The sequence below is a fragment of the Leucoraja erinacea genome, chromosome 37 (assembly GCF_028641065.1).
Source record: "Leucoraja erinacea ecotype New England chromosome 37, Leri_hhj_1, whole genome shotgun sequence".
Lineage (NCBI taxonomy): Eukaryota > Metazoa > Chordata > Chondrichthyes > Rajiformes > Rajidae > Leucoraja > Leucoraja erinaceus.
The window spans coordinates 12,741,792-12,760,173 of NC_073413.1; the positions used below are offsets into that span (position 1 = coordinate 12,741,792).

An 18,382-nucleotide genomic window follows, 5' to 3' on the forward strand; every position below is an offset into this window, starting at 1 on the left:
TATTTCATCACAAATGACCATAAACCTTGGGCAGCCATATCCACCACATTATTGCAGCTTGCTCTGAGAACACCTTTACATGTGGCCAGGGAACAGTGGAAACATTTTGCATGTTCGGACCCTGTGATGTCACAGATCACATTAAAAACTGCGATAAACCATTGCAGTCCAACACATGCTACTTGTGGTCTCCAGATGTTGCTAATTGCAGAACTGTGCAGCAAATAAAATATGCGTAATGGACACCACCGTCAGGCAGGTGATCTTAATGCCCACATCTGTACATAACGCTAAACCTTTTGTATATTTATTGGTAAAAGAGGAAACACAGTGTTGCTTTTTTTCCCTAATAGGTGAATTAGTTTACTGGTTAAAAGTATGCACATGAAGTACATTTAGCTGTGAAGTGGGTGCATGGCATGTTCTATTGAGATTACTTCACAAGGTTAAATAATTACCAATGCCAATGTTAACGATGTAAATGTTTCCGATAGATGAATCCGTGTTAAATACATCACTGGCTAACAGGAAGATATCAGAACATGTCCACTCATTTGTGGAGATTGGGGGTGGGGGGTTCAACAGAACATTGCTTTCCTCGAACAGTCACTCAGGCTTCAAATCTGAACTAATTTACAGTATTTTGGAAGGGAATGGGACAGATTTGATTGTAAGGGGCTAGCATTAATCCGATATGCCAAATGGCCTCATTTTGCACTTCTTAACTGAAGGTTTTGACTGGATTCAAGGTGCTTCTCACAATCCCAGGTGAATCGGTAACTTGGTGAAGGTGTGATCACTGAGTGTTAATTCTGGGTGGAGTCAGCACTCTGTGAAACCGCAGCAACCCACAACCCTCTACAATTGATGAAAGAGGCTGCACAGCCCCGTCTGTCCACAAAAGGCAACTTCTAGGAATAAAATAAAGTTCAAGGTGCAGGTGCAAGCGGCCGGAAACATGGAAATGCTCTTAACGAAAATCAAAATGGTGTCATTGAATTAATTATGCCAGATTATAAGAAAAATCAATGTACAGAATTTGCCGACCCTGTCTGCTGTCAGGTCCTGGGAGACAGACAATAAACTTGAAAGGAAATTAACTGCAAAACCTGTTTCCTTTCAGTCGACCCCCACACCCCACAACAATCAAAAAACAATTTCTGTCTAAATGCTGTTACTCTAAACATTCCTGATTACATATCATTCCCAATACTCTTGTTTCCTCACAGAGGACTGAGACACTTCATTACTAGTTTTAAAAATAACCTATGCATTGATATGAGGAGCAGGTCCATTAGTAGGTTCACATTTGATCCTTGGTGATTCAAGTCATTCCAGGACTGAGCATGAGGAGGTTGACACAGTTTTGTTTTGTGTCAATACAGTCCCTATTAATACCTAGCCTCGTCACTGAAGAAGATCGGCGGGCATTACGGGTTTACATGCCGGATCAGCTCCTCATCTCAGCTAAAATTCCACAGGAAATCAAAGCTGAACGATTGGTTGTCATAAGTGTGAGAAAAGTGCAAAGTGCAGAAAAGGGGGGGAGGGGGGGGGGATGTCTTCAGCTAGTCTGCCCTATCAAATACAGTCATAGAGCCTTGAGAGACAAGAGTGTTTAATTGTCGTATCTACACAAACAGCATCAGAGGTCACAATTGAACCCAGGTGCTGGAGATATAAGGCAGGTGCTGTACCAGCTGCACCATCAATACATCCAGAAACACTAAAGAGTTACTACAAATTATTGGTGTGAATTGGAATGTATAAATTCACAGAGAGTTAGGACTGTTAGGTCTGCACTGAGTATTGAAACAGGCGTGAACTTAATCAAGAAATAAACACTACAAACATTGTGAAGATTGATGTAAGTCAGTAAATATCCAATTGTCTGTGTCGATGGAATAGCAAGTTGAAATACCATGGTCACCAGGAGGAGAGTTCAAATACATAAGCCAACAATTTCAACCAAACAGAAGAGACAATTGCAACAGAAACAGAATTGGAATTAACTTAAGATAGAGACAGTGAGCTGGAGTAACTCAGCGGGTCAGGCAGCATCTCTGGAGAAAAGGAATAGGCGACGTTTCAGGTCGAGACTTCTTCAGATTCTGTTAATTTAGTTGAATCGTAAATGTGTGACAATATCCCTGTAATTTATGCATATGAGCTGTGCTCATTCTCGCACATGCTCAGTAAATCAGTCAGTGACCTTTGACTTGGAAATCAAGCTTTCCTGTTTTGGACTCCAACACAAGTGTGTGTGCAGCCATCTTTCTCTGTACATTATGCACTTGTTTACTTAGTTTATAAGTAGACAGATGTCAAAACAAAGTGTCAAGGTCTGCATCTGACTCACGCCTAGACTGTGGCAAGCAGTTCCAGGTAAAAGCGGAAGTGAGTCAAATGCCACAGATGAATCATCTAAAACCATTCCCTTACACGGAAATATATCAAGTCCCAACAATCATTGTTATTTACGTTGCTGCATAGGTTGCTGAAGGTATTGGGCATAATCAGTAGCTACACTCTCATCCTGACAGCCTACCCTCTGACACAATATGTCTGTACATCACCTATGGACTACCACACTGCCAGAGACGTTAAGCTGAGTAAAATATCCCTTTCACTCACACAAACATCTCACTACACTTATCTGAATAAAAACAAAGACACCCTTTTCAGTGCATGTACATCTATCTAGCAACACCACATTGTATTTTTTGGGGAGTTTACTGTGTTTCCCCCATTTGATTATGGTTGTAACAATACAATTAGTTGAGAGTCTATGACAGCACTCTGGGTGGTCCATGTTTCATGAATGGCACAATCTGAATGCAAGGCTTTCTTTTCTTCTTACAGAACAACACACCATAAATCTGAAACTTCAATAGGTTAGACACTTGGACAGAGAGAGCACTGTTTTCATCGATGCTACGCATAAGAGGATTACATTTTTTCTGGAGCGGAACACATTCACAGTAATCTCCTGGTTGACTTGCGTTAATCTGGGAATTCATCCAGGCATATATGGCCACATATCGCACTCGCATGGATGACAAGCTCTGAGTGTCAGACACGCATATAATGATGTCATTCTCTGTGCAATGGTCCTGTAGAAAGTTGCCATGGAAATTAGTCGGCATAGTTCCAAGTCACATCTGTCTTCTGGCACTCTCAGTCTAACCAGGTTTTAATAATACTCCAGCAGTTGATTTAAAGGGGGCCTCCTTGAACAAGTAACAACCTGGCACTGGGGACCCAGGTCAGGTACATCCCCTTTAATTCAGGCACTCACTCCACTTCCTCTGACCCATAGTCACTGCTAACCCCACGTTCCTCTCCAACGTGTGAAGTTTCACGCAAAGCCAGAACTTACAAAATTTTCCGCCTCGTCACCGCTTCACCATTCGGCAAGATATTGCACACGATTTATCTAAAATATCACAATTTAACTCTCTTGACCAAAGAGGGTCAAATGTCACATTTTAACCCTTTTGACTCTTGGAAAGCTTTGAGGGATAAGGGCCTGATGTAGGCAAATGGGACAAGCATGTTTCTGCCTCATGGTCTACAAGGACAATGAAGACCAAAAGGACTGGTTGCTGTGATTTTAAGACAGTGAGACAAGATCTCCATACAATATTCTAGGCACGTTCTCAGCGAGCGCATATAATTGGAATGCGGCACCTCTATTCTTACTCAGATCAAGGGAATCCTTGATGACAGATGTCTTCTCCCCATGTAGATGCTTTCCATGGTGGGGTGGCCTGTGCCTATATGGACAGGGCAGTGTTCACCACTCTCTGCAGCCTCTTGTGTTCATAGGTACCAGTATTGATGTACCAGTTGGTGATGCATTTAGGATAGTTTATATAGTGCTTCTGAATAATTTTGATAGAATATTTGGGATAGTTTGAATCTCCTTAAATTTCCAAGAAAGTAGAAGTTGTTAGCTCTCACGACCCTTGATGAAAAGTGGTCTCCCAACTTTCCCTTTCTGAAGTCAACAATGAGTTCACTTTGCAGTGACACTCTGTAAGGCATGATCTTGCTCTAACTTACACTTCAATGTTTATTTTTCTGGTCTACACCAACCTAGTCCCTCCACAGTTGCTGCCTGGCAACACTTCTGCTTTGGTTTTAGTTTTCCAACATCTGCAGTTTTTTCTCTGTTTTCCATTTCCCAATCTGCCTCACGCTCACAGCTGTAATGTTTCAACCTGTGGGCCACGATATGCATCTGAAAGACAGCTAGAATGCCTCTCATATCCTTTATGATCTCACAACTGACAAGATATATCCGAGACCACCCAATTCATTTCCTTGCCATTCGCTTGCAGGTGTAAAATTAATCAGCGGGATTCAACCGTTCAAGTGAGATTATATTCCTCACAGTTAAGATCAGTTTTAGGACCTAAATACCTCGCAGACTAAAGCACAGAAAACATTTGAAATCCACAACAGCTGATAAGATGAAAGGTCAGGCAGGTCATCCTCGACATGGAGTTTCAAGAACCCTATTAAAGTATTAGTTCTTCATTCCTCTGTGTGTAACATTTATTCATGATATTTCAAGAATCAGAACAAGGTACCTTGACTTGTAGGTTCAATGCACAAAAACATTATTCAAAAGCAATAGATCAATGAGAAACAAACAGAGATTAAAGCTGAATCACATTTTTAGGGGAACACCGATGTAACAGGCAATTGATTGGAATATTATTTTACATTTTGTAAATTTTGATTATTATTATATTCCAATTTTACAATTTGTGAAAAAAGATGAACATTATCAGTCAGCATATTCACGTTCAAGTTCGCATTGATTGTCACATGCACCTAATTTGAGGAAGGACATCCTTGTGATTGAGGCAGTGCAGCGTAGGTTCACTAGATTGATCCCTGGGATGGTGGGACTGTCATATGAGGAAAGATTGAAAAGACTAGGCTTGTATTCACTGGAGTTTAGAAGAATGAGGGTGGATCTTATAGAAACATATAAAATTATAAAAGGACTGGACAAGCTAGATTCAGGAAAAATGTTCCCAATGTTGGGGGAGTCCAGAACCAGGGGCCACAGTCTTAGAATAAAGGGGAGGCCATTTAAGACTGAGGTGAGAAAAAACCTTTTCATCCAGAGTTGTGAATTTGTGGAATACTCTGCCACAGAGGGCAGTGGAGGCCAAATCACTGGATGGATTTTTAAGAGAGAGTTAGATCGAGCTCTAGGGGGCTGGTGGGGTCAAGGGATATGGGGAGAAGGCAGGTATGGATTATTGATTGGGGCCGAACCGCCGTGATGGCGGTGCTGGCTTGAAGGGCCGAATGGCCTCCTCCTGCACCTATTTTCTATGCTTCTATGCACCAATGAGTTACCATATTGATTTTCCTAAACAACTTCATTCTTCATCAAATTTGTTTACATTCTGCCAACAGGTTTTCTCCAGAACAGATTCATATCTATACTTTCTCCTGGATTTCTATCTGACTGTGTCACATTACCAAGAAATTAATGCAGTACATGATGCCAAGTTAAGCAAATTTTCAAAGCACTTTATTGCAAGCAATTATGAATCATTATTTTTCATAGTCTTCTGGCAATCTTTATATAATAGTCCGGATTAACACAATGTTGGAACACTTCTATGTACTTCTGCGCCCCATTTAATTAGATTTCCACATTCACAAAACTGGTCACACACATCGTTAAGCAAAGGATTTTCTTTTTCAGACTGGCACATTTTGTCATGTACTTTGCCAGTAAAACCTAAAAACATTTAGAGGAAGGCAAGACCAAGGAAGCAGAATCAAAACTTGGAACCAAGTTAGGGCATATCATGAAACACTCACTTAATTGGACAGATACATAAATAGTGAAGGTTTAGCAGGATATAGACCAAATGTGGGCAAATGTGGGACAATCTTAGTCGTACTTCATGACCCAAATATCAAGATGCTCAGAATTGAATGAGTAATGGATTTAGAAAATGTTAAAGGAAGAAATTCTGATCACAAGATTTACTTGAATTAATAATCCCTTCAACTGAGTTTATATAAATTAATGGAAATTCCTTCCTTGTGACAAAGTAATAAATTTGTTTGTTACCTGGAAGTTGAAGGTGTCACCAGGTGTAATCTTCATTCATAACCATGCATATAAACTTAATTAATGAGTGCTTTCATTGTTCCTTGGCAGATGGTATGGAAGTTAGAAGGCCCTGCTTCAGGTTCAGGGCTGTGTCGAGTTTGTTATGAGCTCAGTAAGAGTTGTGACTTATTCTAGCGAGTATCTTAGCCTAGAAGTAGAAACAGTATCAGTCTAGTTTCCCCACCATCTAACATTATCCATGAAAATGCACAGAAATCTGGTTATGATTGGCTGATAAAATAAATATCAACAAGCTGTCAGCATTCTGGCTAGATTTGAATATTACATTTACATTTACATACAATATTACATTCTGGCCAGATTTGAATGTTACAATACAATACCATTTATTGTCATTTGAGCCTCAGTGAGACTCAAACGAAATTCCGTTTCCACAGCCATACAAACAAAGACAATTTCCTACAGACATACACACAAATTTATGGTATTTTAGGGTTGTTGACCATACAGGTCACATTCTTTCCTCCCTCAATATGTTCCGCTGCCAGTACAAGTAACAATTAAACATTCTTGACTCCTTTATACCTCGGCTCCATCTAATCCAATACTTATTGGCATGCTTTCACGTGAAATATTAATTTTCCTGTGAAGCATCTTATGATGGCTTACCATGCTGAGGATTCAATGTAAACACACCAGGAGAGAAAATAGAATCACTGACTAGAAGTGTTTATGCATTCATTTAACTGAGTTTATAACAGGTAATATTATGCTTGATAATCTACATAAAATGTCATCTGGTAACATCTCAATTTGAAAGTCTGTAATCTCCTTCTTCCCAACCAACATCTGTAACTTTCTCCAGTTCCTACCACCCTCTGGAGCTCTCTGCCCCCCCCCCCCCACACCTTCAGTTTGGCCTTTGCCAATTGTAACCATTCCACCACTATGTTCTGAGCCTTCATCTGCCCAGACCACAGTTCAGGAATTCCTTCCCTGAAACTCACCGCTTCCCCCTTCACCTATAAAACCAACTTCCATTCATATCTTCTTGTGCATCTCAAGGTAAAAATATTTGCCAACTTTCCTGAAAAATCTCAGGCGGTGGTTAAAGATTCTACATGGAAAAGATGTTCTTGCTTCAGTAACCCATTTCGTAATGCATTTCGTTGTCTCTGTACTGTACACTGACAATGACAATAAATTGAATCATTTCATTTCATTTCATTTCATTTCAATCAACCCCCCATCATCCCACTAAACCCCAGCAAGTGCTAGCTTTAGGAACAGTGTTTGCTAGCACCCAGTGATCAGGCCAAGAGCTTGCTCTACCAAAGACCATGCCGTATCTGGTGTGCATGGCCATGGTAAAATAATGCCTGTTCCACAGGCATTTTTCGTTTCTCAGCACGAGTCTCAGCACCAAGTCATCCTCGAGCCCAGCACACTGTCCAAGGAGAAGAAAAATGAAAGTGGGGCTAATATTTGGGTAAGGAATGAAGTGATGACATAAATAAACGCAATAAAAATATAGAAATGAGCAAAGGCAAACACATCTAGTTCATTACAAAATCCTGTGCCCACATAAGGAATACATTTAGTGCTCAGATTCCTGATTTTTTGTGTGATATGTAATTAGGAATGTACACATATCACACTTCCTGCCCCTGTGTCTAAACACATCAGACAGGTTTGGCCTCTAAGTGTCAAACATTCTAAGAGTAGTGTTAGCTCTGCATGTTTTTTTTCTAAACTTCACTTTCCTCAGGGGCAAACCTTCACAAAAAAAGGCAAACTGGTTTTGTACTATTTGGAATTCTGGGCTTGCTGATCAGGCATTTTGGGTTTTCCAAAAATATGCATCCTTAACTCAAATGTGAAACAGGTGAAGCTGTATGGATCAGAGGTATGGAAAATACACCACAAACAGGCTGCAAACATTCATTAACACCTGCCTTAGGAGAATACTTACATCTGGTGGAGAGACAAAGTAAGCAATGTGGACCTGTGGAAAAGAACAAGCCAGGAGCCCATTGAATTACAAATTCGAAGGAGAAAATGGAGTTGGATTGGACACACCCTCAGGAAACCTGCCACAAACATCACCCGGCAAGCCCTGAAATGGAACCCCCACGGAAAAAGGAAAAGAGGTGGCCCCAGGAACAGCTGGGGAAGAGTTGTCCAGACAGAAGTGTCTGAGAGTGGGCTCAACTGAAAGAACTGCCAACAACCAAGTGAGGTGGAGAACATTTGTCAATGGTCTACGCTCTCTCTCTCTCTCGAGGAGCAAAGGGCTGAAGAAGAAGAAGAACATTTCCCCAAACTACCAACAATTCGGAGTCGAACGTGATAAATAAGGTTTTTTTAGTGTTCAGGAGATGTGTGCATTGCTGATTAATTCCACAGTTATTTATCTTCCCTAATTTCTCCCAAACTGAGGATACATTTCAGAGCACCCTTCATAGTTCCCTACATTGTGTAGGGTTTGCGTGCAGGCAGAATTCCTTCCCTGAAGAACTTCAGTTAGCATTTCAATAGATGCAACATTACAACAATCCGAAAGTTTAATGACTGTTGATTCTGATCCTATCTTTTTAATTCCCAAGTTATTTAATTACCTGATTGTAATTTCTCCTGCAACCATGGTGAGATTTGAAGTAATGCCCCCTGTACAAGACTCTCGGCCACATCAAATAGTTCTCACTAGATTACCACTAACAGAAGAATGTTTAACTTTGTTTTATACTTTACCAATAAGTAAGATTTGACTTCTTTGAGTTTATCATACCATATCAGATCTGGCGAGACATATAAAACAAAACAAAAAGTGCTGGAGCAACTCAACGGGACAGACAGCATTTCTGGAGAACATGGATCACTGATATTTTGTGTTGGGACCCTTTGTCGGACTGGTGAGACATATGGTGATTCCATCCCATCACAGAGTTGCTGAGCCCAAACATTGAAATTCCTTGTTATAAAATCTCTTTTCAGATGAATGACTTAGTTAAATGAATACCGAATTCAATGTAAAATACACTCTCCGTGGATCAGTGGCATTCTACAGATCTAAATCTTGTCTGAAAACATAAACCCTCTATACTGCCAATCAACATCAATGAACTGTAGCCAAACAGTTCCGTGTAATAGAGGTATCAACAATTTGATAACATTCTTGTCCAGTAGACAAGGAAATGCATTGGGAGCTAACATTTCAAAATCAATCAGAAATTCATTAGTTCAATGCTACTTTATTTGTCGCATGTGCAACTGAAATTCTTTTGCATATTTACACAAGCAGGAGCTGCCATGTATTAGCGCTATTTCCAAAGTCCAGTCCACTCGGTCTACTGGAACAGTTCCTGATCCAGTTAAGCCCCAGGATCCTGCAGGACTTACCTCCGTGAACCGATGTCCCTCTCCTCACTCCGACATCTCTGTGTCCCGGGGGTGCCTCCTCACTCCTCATGAATTTAGGTTTGTTTTAAGCCACTGTACCAACAATACAGTATTTGATCAATCTGTGAATTGCCAATGTAGAAACACTGAGCTTTGGGTTGGTTTGGTTTATTTGTCATGTGTCGTTCTACATATCGCTCATTCTGCATGCTATCCTGTGAAATCACATCACACACGACTACAATAGTTAATCTTCAGGAACAACACACAGATCCCAGCCACATCACAGCATCTAGCAACTTACAAGTCTCTATAATGCCCGATATTGGTAAGAGGAGATATACAATTCTCTCTCACTTTAAGGATGAAGTAGGGGCCAGCCTGGCCAGGACAATGCCTCCCACTCAGCCTCACTCAACGCTTAATAATTTGATCTGATCAACGAGCTACCACACATTACACTAGCACAAATACCCACCTGCATTATCCTGTCCCTTTCAATCTTTCCTTCAACAGGATCTCCCAGAGAAAGGGCAGGGGAGCAGGTCTTTATCCTTTGGGGCGATCTCCATCATATTACTCTGATTATCCTCCCTCAGAGTAAAACAAACTACATGTCAGTAATTATGTTTGCATTTGGAACATGTGCAAGCATTGATTGAACAACAGTACGGCAATAAATAAAGACTCCTCGGACAGATGGCGAAATATCAATGAAGGAGGCAGTTAAAAACAACCACATTGGTTGCTCTGGAGTCTGAACAGCTGATTTTTTTCCCTTGACAGACACCAGTGAACCAGATTGGTTTGTATAACAATCTCGTCTCGTGTTTACCATTACCGAGTATTAATTACTTAAATTTAAATTCCTCAGCTGCCATGGTGGTATTTGAGGAGTTTATGGATCAGTGGTCCAGTAACAACCATTACACTACGATACCCCAGGGATGATGGATATTCCTACTTTAGGAGGGACCACACACAGAGCAAAATAGAATAGAGTCAAAACAATTGAATACTCAAGTACTTTAAGACCCATTTGTTTTCTCGCTCACTCATCAAGCCATTCAATTTAAGCATTGGGTTCCCACACATGAGAGATTTTAGAATATATTGTTTGAAACTCTCAAAACTAAATTTTATGCAGTAGCTTGATGTAACATCTACCAAAATCCCCCGAATCTTGAATGCACCTTTATGTCAGCACCAGACAGGCTGGACTCTAGTACCTGTAACAGGTAACTGGCCTCCAGCCAGGTGTTCCAAATAACACTGACGAAGAAATGCTCAGATAACCACATTCTAAGAGTCACCCACACAAAGGAAGCCTCCAATTGCAGCTTGTTGATGTTAGTCATGATAAAGTCTCCTGTATTGCAACATTTCTAAGTGACCGTGTGTGTGTGTGTGCGCCTCTATGGCTAGGACAGTGTGGGCAACTCAATAAATCCAGAGGTGGGTTGTAAACCTTCAGGTACCAGTGATATTACAGGGGCTGGCTCACGTTCCTTCATCCAACTCAGGTTTCTCGTTCACCTCTTTAAAGGAGATTATGAATATTAATCGATTTCTAATGCACGGTGAAGGTAAATGATATCTTTGCCTGAACTGTTCACTGTATCGCACAATGAAATAAGATCCTTACATTTTGTCACAGTCCTATTGTCCCAGAAAGTGTTTGAAGTTGAAATATTTGAACAGAATTGATAGTAGCGAACACCTGGATGCTGTTGGAACAGCCTTTTTAAAAGGAGGTATCTATTTTCTGGCCATGAATAGGTTGGATTTACAAATATTTTCCTTTCTCTTTTGTCCACAACAAGGAATCTCTGGGAAAAAAAGTTTTTATTTTTCCATTCCAGAAATCAGTGATGTCACAAACAAGAGCCAGATGTGGCACATGCTATAAAATGCATGGATTTAACTTGTTTAATGATGCGCTTTAACCTGCTAATATACATGTTTTTCCACTTTACACAAGAAGTGTAATCAACATTCTGGTATCCTGATCTCAGAAACTCACTGTCACAATGTGAATGGATTTACCATACAGATTTCTAATTCCATTGTTAATCTTTAATTACATTAAGAAATGTGCAATATCTCCAGAGTAGTTGCAGCATGGGTTTGGAAAACATATACAGTAGCAGGACTGGATCGTATAGCCACTAAAACTTATTCTGCGTAAAATGGTGCCTTCTGGCCTGTTGTGGCTACTAGCCCTTACATTCCCACCATCGATGCTGCCTGACCTGCTGAGGTCTTCCAGCACATCTGCGTTTTGCCACGATAAACTCAGCAGGCTTTCTTGAATTGTCAAATAAATTTGTGGAAAATATTTCTGTTCCACGGGATGACTTCTATTTGGATAAATGTGACTGCAGACCCATGATAATGTATATTTAATCATGTATATGTCTGATTAATGACGCTCCCCAGAGCCCCACATTGAGCATTAATGGATGCACATCCATACCATGCACGGCTGATGGAGGCAGCAGCTCCAGGTATCAATGAAATGGAGTTTGAAATCTCAAAACTAGAACAGCCTTGAGGCAAAGATCCTTTAATCAATTATTTTACCAACTGAGAAGAGTTTCAAAAATATTCATTTTGTTCTAACATTAATTCCTCTTTTTTCATTTCCTTTAGAGTGATTTTGAAATTTATCATGATGGAAACCAATGCTGACTTTAGCATTTACCCTGGAACATAGAGCTGTTTTAACGGACCTGTATACAAGGGATATCGGTTGCAGTATCCTGTTCCTACCCTCACTAGAACTTAGCACTGGAAGTAATCCTGAGATCACTACCCTGGAGGTCCTGTGTTTAAGATATTTACCTAACTCCCTGTAGCCATATTGCACAACCTCCTTCCTTTTCCTACCGATGTCATTTGTGCCAACACGCACGACGACTTCTGGCTGCTCCCCCTCGAGGCTGCCATGTAGCCACTCCGAAACGTCCTGGACCAAGTGTCTATCCTCAGATTCAATCCTGCCACACACTGGGCTGGAAAGGCTGGAATTGTTGGTTAACGATATTTCTTTGTAAAACTAAGGTCATAGCTCTTTTCCGTAGTTCTTAAAACAACTTATTTGGTACAGAGGCAGGGTGGGAGGTGGGAGGTGCACTCAGTGCACACGGTAGTGGGGGGGGGGGGGGGGGGGGGGGGGGGGGTAATGGGACTGAAGAGGATGAGCAGTAACTCACACCTAATCACAGCTCGTTTTGCAAAGAATCAAGAATTTCAATAAACATTCCTCTACTGCAGTACCACTGTGCCACCACAAGGCATGGTATATTTTGTGCCCTTTACTGTTTATTTATTGTGTATGTTTATTTGCTGTTTTTTCCAAGAGTACTGTACATATTAAGCCCCTTATTTGGTTTGTAGCAGAACATTGGCAATAACAGGCACCACTTCCCTCTCAACCCCCCCCCCCCACCTGCCCAGTGTGGTTCACTACAGTAAGGGTTTACTGTAATCCATCTCTCCCCCCCATCTCCCAAAAGAAAACCAGATTCTTGTTTCACCTCGGCAGGATTCAGTGCCTTCGCCCCAGTTACACCATAACAGGATTTCTTAGCTTTAGTGAGATGTATTGAGTCAAGAATTCCAGAGACACAACATAAAAATAGACCAATATACAAGATTACGGCTCTTTATTAGTGGCTGTTACAATGACCTTTGAAAAGGTGGGTGGGATTTGAGTCACCTGCTACAGAAGAAAGGGAGGTCAGGACTTCAGAACAACTCCTTGGTTGGACAATAGACCCACTGGTCCTCATGACCCCAACAGGTTAAGTCTTGCTGTCTACATAGACAACCTTTGGAAGGGTACGTACTGAGTAACGTCCTGCACCCTGGAAGAGCAGTGTCCAGAGTGGTTACAGTGGGTTTCTGGTGACATCTGATCACTCTCTTTGGAACCGGTTGCAGTCCGTAGTGACGAGTCTTCAATGGGCTTCTGCTCGATATTTCCCTCTGGCTCTGTGCAGCAAAATGTTGGAGGTAGATCACCAGCCGTGGACTTGAAGGGCAGGGCAACGCTGAAGATCCCAAAGGCACATTGTTTCTCCAAATGCTGAGCGACCCTGCACATACAAATAACAAGGCAAATGCAATGTTAGCATTCATTTCAACTCAACTGGAATATAAACTCAAAAAGCTGGAGTAACTAAATTATATAAAAAGAGATGTAATGCTGAGGCTTTATAAGGCACATTTGGAATATTGTGAGCAGTTTTGGGCACCAAATCTCAGGTCCCGAGAACATTTACGAGAATGATCTCAGGAATGATTGGGTTAAGATATGATGGCATTTGGCGACACTGGGCCTGTATTTGCTGGAGTTTAGAAGGATGAGGGGAACTCATTGAAACTTACCGAATAGTAAAAGTGGATGTGGAGAGGATATTTCCACCAGTCGGAGAGCCTTGGACAAGAAGCCATAGCCTCAGAATAAAAGGACGTACTTTTAGAAAGATGAGAAGGAATTTCTTTAGTCAGAGGGTGGTGAAGCTGTGGAATTCATTGCCACAGATGGAGATGGAGGCCAAGTCAATGGATATTTTTGAGGCAGAGATTGACAGATTTTTTATTAGTACGGGTATCGGGTTATGGGGCAAAGGCAGGAGAATGGGGTTGAGAGGGAAAGATAGATCAGCCCTGATTGAATGGTGGAGTAGACTCGATGGGCTGAACGGCCTTATACTGCTCCTGTAACATGGATTTCTTTAGGGAGAGGGCGGTGAATCTGTGGAATTATTTGCCACAGACAGCGCGGAGGCCAAGTCATTGGAAATTTTTAAAGCGGAGATTGACAGGTTCTTGATTAGTAAGGGGGGGGTCAAAGGTTATGGGGAGAAGGCTGGAGAATGGTGTTGAGAGGGAAATATAGATAAGCCATGGTTGAATGGTGGAGTAGACTCGATGGGCTGAATGGCCTAAAGTGGCACTGGCAGAGCAGTTTGAAGAGCGACAGCTGTCTACATTGTTGGTGGCACAGGAGCTGCTTCAGACAGTGAGAGATCAGGAGCCATGAATAAGCTGCCAGTGAGTGTTCTACAACTGTTTGTAAGGTCTATCTCATGGGGAATTGCAGAGGAAGGATACCCAAGTAAAGGTCTTACACAAACGATACACAACTCTATCTCCCCCTGAAGCCCAAAATACAATCAAATCTGCTTAACCTTACCCGCTGCCTCGAGTATATAAAGTGCTGGATGGCCCAGAACTTCCTCCAACTAAATGAGAGTAAGTCTGAGGTCATCCTTCTCGGCCCCTCGGACTCAATCAAAATGATAGCAGGTAGCCTTGGAAGCCTTACCCCACTACTCAAACTTCACATCAAAAACCTCGGCGTAATATTTGACTCAGCACTGAAATTTGACAAACAAGTCAATGCCGTGGTAAAAGCTGCTTCTTTCAGCTTCGGACGATAGCTAAAATAAAACAATTCCTCCACTTTGATGACCTGGAAAAGATCATCCACACATTTATCTCCTCCCGCCTAGATTACTGCAACTCCCTTTACACTGGCATCAGCCAACCTTCCCTGTTTCCCAACTGCAAAGGTCTGTTCCAAAACGGGGCATGCAAGAAGGATCCCAAGACGGGCACTTACACACAGGAGCCATAACTCACCCCCCCTGGCGCCCAAACTTCAAATCTGCACTTAACCTTACCCTGTGCAGTAAAGGTATACTAAAGTACTGGATTTCCCAGACCTTCCTCCAACCATGAGAGTAAAGTCTGAGGTCATCCTTCTCCCCCTCGGACTCAATCAAAATGATAGCAGGCAGCCTCACCTGGCCCCCACTACTCAACTTCACGTCAAAAACCTCCGTAATATTTGACTCAGCCTAAAATTGACAAACAAGTCCATGCTGTGGTAAAAGCTAGCTTCTTTCAGCTTCGGACGATAGCTAAAATAAAACAATTCCTCCACTTTGATGACCTCGAAAAGATCATCCACACATTTATCTCCTCCCGCCTAGATTACTGCAACTCTCTTTACACTGGCATCAGCCAATCTTCCCTGTCCCGCCTGCAACGGGTCCAAAACACCGCAGCGAGACTCCTGACGGGCACCCGATACAGGAGCCACATCACCCTGATCCTGGCGAAACTCTCTCCACTGGCTCCCTGTGCAGTTCCGTATACATTTCAAGACCCTCCTCCATGTCTACAAAGCCCTCAATGGGCTTGCCCCCTCCTACATTAAAAGTCTTCTCACCCACCACTCCACCTCCAGGCCCCTCAGATCGGCCGACTTGGGGCTGCTGAATATCCCACGGTCTAGGCATAAGCTCAGGGGTAACCGCACCTTTGCGGTTGTAGCTCCTAGACTGTGGAACAGCATCCCCCTTCCCATCAGAACAGCCCCCTCCATCGACTCCTTCAAGTCAAGACTAAAATCTTATCTATACTCCCAAGCCTTTCCTGACGTCCACTGAGTGAGGGCTACATGTATATATGTATGTAGTTTGTTTGTTTATACTATTCTTATAACAAATGTAAAGCACTTTGGCCAATGAGAGTTGTTTTTTTAAATGTGCTATATAAAAAAAACAACGAGCGATGTCCCATACCAGGCACGGGAAGGCAGTTCAGCGGAGAAGCAGCTCAGTCTATTCCTAGTAGCACCACATCCTCCTCAGGAACACAGGAGAGTCAGGAGCGATGAAGCTTCTACATGTTTCCCTTGGTCCATGGCCATCTCTTCAGATCTTGTCCTTTGGTCAATCTCAGGTCAATCAGAGGCCGATGATCACCCTGGAAAAAGTTCAATCTCTTCCCTTCTTTGTTCTCCCACGGTCGGGGGCCTCGAGACTTCCGTTGACGGGGCGATCGTAGCTCCTGCATCTGGGGGATCTCAGCTCCCCCGCGCCAGGCGATCAGACCACGGGTTGGGTGAGAAAGTTGAAAAGATTTAAAAGTTACAAAAATGAATTCAGCTGCAAAATTAGAAGCAAAGAAAGGCTTTCACCTTTCTCCTATTACACTAGCAAAGTTAACAAACATGTTTTCCCAATTCTTTAAATTTCACCGACGATACCACCGTTGTTGGACAAATGATGGACAATGATGAGTCAGAGTACAGGAGAGAGATTGATAATCTGATGGAATGCTGCCAGTGCAGACGTGTTGTTCTCAATATCTGCAGGACCACAGAGCTATTTGTTGACCTCAGGAGAAAGCCGCAGATCCACAAACTTGACTTCATTGATGGGACAGTGGTGGAGAAAGTTATGTTCCAAGATCCTGCTTTAAGTTCCTGGTCATTCATATCCCTGAAGATCTGTCCTGGTTCCAACGCGGGTCATTTTGTTCTCCACTTCACTCCTCGACCGACCTCCGGCACCCACCGCGGGCCCGTCCTAGGCTGCCCACCGCTGGGTCCTCTCTTGGTCCACTCCCATTCATTTACCGTTCTTGATGTAGGTAAGTCGCCCAAGCTTCACTGCTGTACAGTAACGTGACAGCTACCTTGGTCTTCATTGTGAGCTTCCTGTTCTTCCATGTCCACTTGCTTAGTCTCCCGAAGGTGGGTGCTGTATGGGAAGGTGGTTTACTGTACATGAATTGGTTTCCTCATCCAGAGAGTGGCTGTCAGTCACCGTAGATCCTAGGTTGGTGAATTTAAGACATTTTCCAGTGGAGTGGAGTTTATGGTGATTTCAGAGGGCAGTGGAGTGGCCTGACCCATGACAACAGTCATCTTAACGCTGATTGTGTCGGTCTTTGGTGCAAGCATGAGGCAATCTGTCCATCAGCCCCTGAAGTCCTTCTTCTTTTGGGGAACTGAGTGCAGCATCATCAGTGGGCTGGTGTTCCCTTACAAGCACAGTTCTCATCTTCGTCTTGGCTTTCAACATTGAAGAGCATCCCATCACTTCTGGTTTGAAGATACACGTCTACCGTGCCTGTTGGGAAGGCAAAGGACAAATGGACAGATAGAAAGATGCCAAACACCATGGGAGTTGGGACACAGTCTTGCTTCACTCCACTTCTCATGGGGAAACTGTCCGATGTAGCTTCATCAAATTCCACTGTTGATTCATGTTCTAATGGAAGGAGGTTCAGAAGACGTGGTGGACATCTAAACTTCTCCAGTAGCTGATAAAGGCCGTGTCTGCTGACGGAATCAAAAGCTTTTGTAAGATCCACAATGGGGTTTGCTGCTCTTGACATTTTTCTTGTAGTTGACGCAGGGAGAAGATCATGTCCATTGTGGATCCAAGTCTTTGGAGTAACTTTCCCTCCGAAGACGTGCCACTGAGGGCAGATGATGAGTCAGAGCCAGATGAGTTTGACAAATTTCTTAAACGCCGTGGATTCCCAAGTGCAACAGATCGCTGCCAGTTGTACTGGGAAATGTTGACGATGAAATCCCAAATGCAGATGAGAGCGCGGGCGGGGAAGTGGTTGTAGCTCTTTCTAGAAGTGGCTCTTAAAAGGGCCTTTGTTGGACGGAGTGAGAAATTCCGGTGCGGTCCCCACCGATGTGGCTTCATATCCGATGGTTTTACACGAACGGCACTCGGGTTCCTGACATCGATATTCTCCGTTGTTGGGCTTTTGTTCCATGTTATCCAATCCCTCTTGGAGTTGCACGGGAGAATCCACACCGTTTAAGGAATTTGTCAAACTCATCCAGTTCTGACATCATCTGCCCCATTGGCATTTTCCTGCAAATCTTTGGAGGGAAAGTTCCTCGCAAACAACTGGCGACCACATCAGTCGGTAGATGTTTCATGTTTTCCCCTTCACACCATCTGGAGGAGATCCGGGGCGACAAGAAGTCCCACCAAGTTGTTCCTCAACAGCTTCTCCTGCGCCAGTTGTGGAAAGTCACCTAGA

The 18,382-nt window shown here is 42.7% G+C and overlaps 1 protein-coding gene across 5 annotated transcripts in view; it reads right to left on the minus strand.

Annotated features, from left to right (window-relative positions):
• The window catches only part of LOC129714002 (synaptotagmin-1-like), a 136,547-nt gene extending 126,389 nt beyond the window's left edge, over positions 1–10,158 (minus strand). For 3 of the 5 annotated variants that reach the window (XM_055663465.1, XM_055663467.1, XM_055663464.1), the window contains exons 1-2: positions 9,990–10,156; positions 6,110–6,299 (exon numbers count right to left, since the gene is read on the minus strand). Coding sequence is in view for 2 of the 5 variants with exons in the window: in XM_055663461.1 (XP_055519436.1) it covers positions 6,110–6,145 (36 nt within the window). In the remaining 3 variants the exon portion in view is untranslated. Of the gene's footprint in view, positions 1–6,109; positions 6,300–8,084; positions 8,266–9,989 lie in introns of those variants that run through there. The other 2 variants (XM_055663461.1, XM_055663463.1) reach the window with 2 other exon arrangements.
• Positions 10,159–18,382: the final 8,224 nt, after the last annotated feature.